At 36.8% G+C, this 6,000-nt stretch overlaps 1 protein-coding gene across 1 annotated transcript in view; it reads left to right on the top strand.

The window, feature by feature from the left end:
• LOC127854633 (tyrosine-protein phosphatase non-receptor type 4-like) overlaps positions 1-6,000 on the top strand; it is a 129,863-nt gene that overhangs the window by 10,934 nt on the left and 112,929 nt on the right. The window contains exons 2-5 of the mRNA XM_052389696.1: positions 1,809-1,899; positions 3,682-3,757; positions 5,007-5,104; positions 5,529-5,649. Of these exons, the coding sequence (XP_052245656.1) occupies positions 1,809-1,899; positions 3,682-3,757; positions 5,007-5,104; positions 5,529-5,649 (386 nt within the window). The remainder of the gene's footprint in view (positions 1-1,808; positions 1,900-3,681; positions 3,758-5,006; positions 5,105-5,528; positions 5,650-6,000) is intronic.

The raw sequence follows: 6,000 nt of genomic DNA, 5'->3' as shown, positions 1-6,000 counted from the left end.
AAGAACGCTTATGGCTACGATCATGAAACTTCATAGGTACATTGATCATGACTTGCAGATGATCCCTATCGATTTTGAGGTCACTAGGTCAAAGGTCAAGTTCACGGTGACCCGAAATAGTAAAATGGTTTCCGGATGATAACTCAAGAACGCTTATGCCTAGGATCATGAAACTTGATAGGTAGATTGATCATGACTCGCAGTTGACCCCTATTGATTTTGAGGTCACTAGGTCAAAGGTCAAGGTCATGGTGACCCGAAATAGTAAAATGGTTTCCGAATGATAACTGAAGAACGCTTATTCCTAGGATCATGAAACTTGATAGGTAGATTGATCATGACTTGCAGATGACCCCTATTGATTTTCAGGTCACTAGGTCAAAGGTCAAGGTCACGGTGACCCGAAATAGTCAAATGGTTTCGGGATGATAACTCAAGAACGCTTATGGCTAGGATCATGAAACTTCATAGGTACATTGATCATGACTGGCAGATGACCCCTATTGATTTTCAGGTCACTAGGTCAAAAGTCAAGGTCACAGTGACAAAAAACATATTCACACAATGGCTGTCACTACAAGGGAGAGCCCATATGGGGGGCATGCATGTTTTACAAACAGCCCTTGTTTTAAATACTATCCATTATGTTTTGCTACTTGTGTTTGTAAATAAAATTCATATTTTATATACTGATGTATGTAAATCTTGTTATTGTGAGCTGACCTGAGCATAAGATGCTCATGTTGAGCTATAAGGATACCATGATTTCTGTTATCATTCTGTGTGGGACAGATTTAATATAACTTTTTCTTAAAACATCTACTTCTAAACCACTGTGCATATTTAGACAAAACTTCAAAACACTTTAAAAATCTTCTTGTTTGACACCGCCAAGTTGACCTCTACCAAGTTTGTTAATTATTCCTCTAGCCAGGGTCAGAATTAGACACACCAGATTGATGATGTGCAATGATTGAGACTAACATACCAAACTTGTTTAAATTATGCCCCTGTTGTCAAACCAGAGGCTTTTATTCTAGCTCAAAATTTTCTGTGGCCACACAGGTTAATTGGGACTACACTTAACGCACATGCATTTAACCCCTTTTTCACAGAGCATGGGCCATATCTAGGTGGTAAAGGGTGTAGGATCCGCAGGGTCCTCTAGTTGTTATTTGGAATTGGATGATTGTTTCTGTATTAATATTAGGGATCAGATAAATTTATATCTCAAAAATTGTAATTTATTTAAATTTGGTGGTGTTATTTTTGGTCAAATTTCTTTCATATATCTATAAAGTTTTTCACTTTGGGGTTGTTACATTTTTAGCTCATCTATTTTTTGAAAAAAAATTATGAGCTATTGTCACCTTGGCGTCGGCGTCGGCGTCCTGTTAAGTTTTGTGTTTAGGTCCATTTTATTCCTTAAGTATCAAAGCTATACTTTCAAATAAATGAGTTCATGAGTTCTATTGTAAAGTACATATTGCAGTAATATTACAGTACATTTTCTGCAATATTTCATGTGGCCATACAATAATAATAATATTATTATTATCTGGGACTTATACTTGGCAATATGCTGTGCATCAGCCTGGAGTTTAATAAACTCTTTAAGACAGCGGTTAAGAAAAGTTGTCAGTGTTGTCATTAAAAACCAATTGTTAAAAAAGTGAACTTTTTGCAAAGTGCATTGGTAATATCAGGGGCCAGCTGGGCTAAATCACTCAACTTTAGTTTAAATCACTTGTTGTATTTGAACATGAAATCCTTGAAACCTGGGGCTATAGCTGTTTTTTTGGTAGTAGCTAGATGGGGTTGGTTTGCTATTGTTACTCTCATGTTGTTCATTTCAGAGATGGCTGGACCCACTGAAGACAATCAAGAAGCAGTGCAGAGGTAAGTGACTTAGCTCTGCAATGGCATTGTTATGTAGGACAAAGTTTACACATTTGTTTAAGGTCTGTTTGGGAGTGACTGTTTTAAAACTTTATTGAGATTGAAACTGGTAAAAGTTTTCTGATCATTGGGTAGTTTCTTACTCAAACCAAAACTCAGCAAACAGTTGGGTAGGTCATAATGATTTTGTTGGTTAAAGTAATTATATTAAAGGGAAAATATACACAATTAAAATCATGTCAGACATTATGTAGTCAGTCCCAGTTTGCCCATAAGGCAGATGAGGCAACTGCCTATGGGTCCAGCGACTTTAAGGGGCACCATGAGACCTTGACACCTTGACAAATGAATGCTTTTTATTTACTTACTTTGTCTAATCTAATTTGACAAAGCCAATTTTATTATATCAATGTTATGTTACTACAATGCAACGCCGATATATCACGGACCATTATATCGCGCTGTCCAATATATCGCGCTTTGACTATGGCTCCCAAAATTCCGACGAGCATGATCACTAAATGACATGTTTTAATCTGAGAATTTGCTAACTTAAGCAAAAAAAACGGTTCTAGCTAGTATTAACACCCCATATTTTGCGGCTTACTATGGCACGAAGTGAAGCGTGAAAAACAGTCGATTAGTGACAATGTTGTTTACACACGGCTGGGGTTGTTTTTAACACTTAGGAAATATCAAATTAGTGTCATTGCAAAGGTAATAATGGCAGTTTACTGGTATATAAATCGTTAAATTTCGGTACTGGTCATGGATATCTTTGTCCTGATAAAAAGCGCGCGAAAATTAGCGTGGGTGTATTTATTTGTAAATAAAAATTTCGTAGCCGGTACAACATTGCGATAATTTAATTTCCGTTAAAAGTTTTGTTGTAAATTTCAACAAAAGTACCGCGGTATCTCGCAAATTATGTGGCATTGACATTTCCTCTTAATAAAATATAATTCAAACACGCAGTATCGTTACCGTTACGCTAAGGGTAAATTCGAATCTATGCACAATGTATTTTATACGTTTTTAACTACAAGAATGTTTCATTTTAGCTGATTCGCGAGGGATCGTACATGAAAATAAAAAACATAATTTACATTTATGTTTTTGTGATAAATACACAGATACTTATGTAGTAATGAAAAAGTTTATTGTAGAATTGGTTTGCAATTATTACAATACAAATATGTAGCAGCGCCGTCTAAAAATGAAAACATTGGGGAAATTTTACAAGTTAACCGCAATACAATTAAGTTAGACATTTCTTGAGTTATATCGCGCGCCGGATATATCGTGCTCGCGATCTTTGGACACCACCAACCGCGATATATCGGCGTTGCAGTGTATTAAAAGCTTTACATCTTCTAACCAATTGACAATCATTTTTTATTTGCAAAACCTTATCGATTTGCTGGTAATTTTGTAATTTTCATTAGGGGCTCAGACTGAAGTATAATTCAACACAGTGCTCTTTTATGCTAGAACATTCTTCTGATGAATGCCCCTCTTGGAACTTCTTGGAACTTCTACGCTAATTTAAATGAGTGAAATCGTTTGGGCACTGGCGTTCTTGAGTGCACTTTGTTGATAAGGGTCCTGGGACGTGGGCCCCAAAAGGTTCACTGCCTATGGACCTCAAAAAGGTAATCTGGTACTGTGGCCTGTATATTCAGCCACGTGGTATTGACAAGTCTTTGCCTTAATTCAAGTGCAATCAGTGAAATGAGAAATGAAATGTTTGAAGGTTTATTGGCCACAATTGCTTTTCTGCAGGTCCAGAGTATGAGTTCTACTTTCGAGTGAAATTTTATGTGACTGACCCCAGCAAACTAGCCGAAGAATATACCAGGTAAACATGAAAGTGAAACTGAGCTGGTCTCCAGTGTTCTACACTAACCAATCTTAGTAAGGACTGAGCTGGTCTCCAGTGTTCTACACTAACCAATCTTAGTAAGGACTCCTTTGGACTCACTATTTGTCAAATTTAGGAGTCTGAACACACTTCAAGGAGTCAACAAATTAAAGACACTTAAATTTCACATATTCTAATAATATTAAATTAATAATTGTAAACTTTGAAAAAACATCATTTTATATTATGCATTTTTAGCTCTCCTGAGCACAAAGTGCTCATGGTGAGCTTTTGTGATTGCCTTTTGTCCATTGTTTGTTGTGTGTCATGCAGCGTCAACATTCACTCCAGTTGCCACATTTATTGTTCGATCGTCAAGAAATTTGGTATGGCCGCCATGGGGCGGGGCATTTATCCTTATATGGCTATATATCGCTATAGCAAAACCTCGATAACACTCTATAGAGTTCACATTTATTGCCTGATCTTCATGAAACTTGGTAAGAACATTTGTCCCAATAAAATATATTGGAAGAGTTAGAAAATGGGTCCAGTTGTTTGAAAAACAAGTGTCAAATGCACAGGCTAATCTAAATGCAGACTTTTGGATATTTGTTTAAAAGAGTCTTCCTTTAAACAACAAATTCCAAAAAGCAGAAAGTTAATTCCCAGATCTGCCAGTGAGGACTTCATAGGGTAATCTGGGACTACACTTTACACACATCAGTGCTGCAGCTAGGATTTGAAAAGGGCAGGGGGATTTTATGTCAAAAGGGCACTTTGGACGCGCAGTATTTTGTCAAAAGGGCACTTTCGAGCGCGCGGGCGTTTCTAGAATGCTTCCTCATGCATGTTAATTTATATGTTATTAATAATTGTAAGAATAAATTATTCCAATCGTCATTAAACAATTCAAATTTAATGACTACAATGAGGAATAAATTAATTACAATGTATTTTAATAAGAGATTTATAAATCATCATCATATGTAAAAAAAATATAAAAAAATTAAGGGCAGGGGGGGGGCCCTAGGAAGGTCAGGGCGGAGATTCGGGAGGGCAGGGCGGTGCGCCCTTCGATTTAGGCCTAGCTGGAGCACTGCACATGTATTAAGCCGAGAGTGTGGCTCAAATTGAATGTGTTACTAGCGTCATATAGAATAATAGAGTATCGTTCAAAACAGAACTTTGGTCTGGAAATATCCAATACTTGTTCATGAAAATCAGTATTTTTGGTCCGTTTCAGATACCATTTCTTTCTGCAAGTGAAGAAGGACATTTTTGAGGGTCGATTACACTGTCCACACAGCACGGCTGTTGTACTGGCAGGCCTAGCTATACAGTGTGAGTTTTCAACACTCTGCTATGACCTGGTTCAATATTCCAGATGTATCTTACGTTAATCTTAAGTATTTTGACTTAAGATCATATTAGTTATATATATATGTTTATAGATAATTATAATTAGTGCCAATGCATTAGGCAAATTGTATGTCACTCTAATTAACATATCTGTTAACTGTTACTTTTGGTTACATATCTCTAAACTGTCGCTCTAGGTTACATATCTCTCAACAGTCGCTCTATGTTACTTATCTTAAAATTGTTAATGTAAGTTTCATATTCTGAACTATTTATATTCTACCCTTGGTATTATATCTCTGGACTGTTGCTGTTGGGTATAGTTGCCAACGAAACACTTACACTAAACACAACTTACAACTACTCCGATCCCAAGCCATGTTCATGCGAATGTTGCTTGTTGTAGCTGAGTTAGGGGACTTCAACCCAGACGAGCACACTGAGGGGTACCTGTCTGGGCTACATTTCATCCCCAACCAGAGTGAGGACTTTGAGGAGGAGGTTGCTAAGCAACATAAAAACAATAGGTATCCTAGACTAGTTATGAAAAGAAGAATTTGTAAAGAGATTTTTTATAAGCCTGTTTTTAAAACACTGGCGTATTATTGGAGTACCCTCGGCGGCCAGGCAGACTGTTTTCAAGAGAACCGGGTCTGCATAATAACTCGAATAGTTTCATGTTCATGGACATAATATCTTAGCCCAGAACTATAACCAGCCAGATCCCATCAAGCACTTTTGAATTATGGCCCTTGAATTATTAAAAAAAAAAATTTTTTCCATGTATGCTTATTATAATCGGAGCAAAGCAGTCCTGTGAATATTTGCTTAAAATAAGCGTCCCTTGAAAATCAAGTTGCGCTATAAAACCTTCTGTG

This window comes from Dreissena polymorpha, chromosome 13, assembly GCF_020536995.1.
Source record: "Dreissena polymorpha isolate Duluth1 chromosome 13, UMN_Dpol_1.0, whole genome shotgun sequence".
NCBI classification, from domain to species: Eukaryota; Metazoa; Mollusca; class Bivalvia; order Myida; family Dreissenidae; genus Dreissena; species Dreissena polymorpha.
Note: the sequence above shows the minus strand (reverse complement) of the source record. Positions and strands in the feature narration are given on the sequence as shown.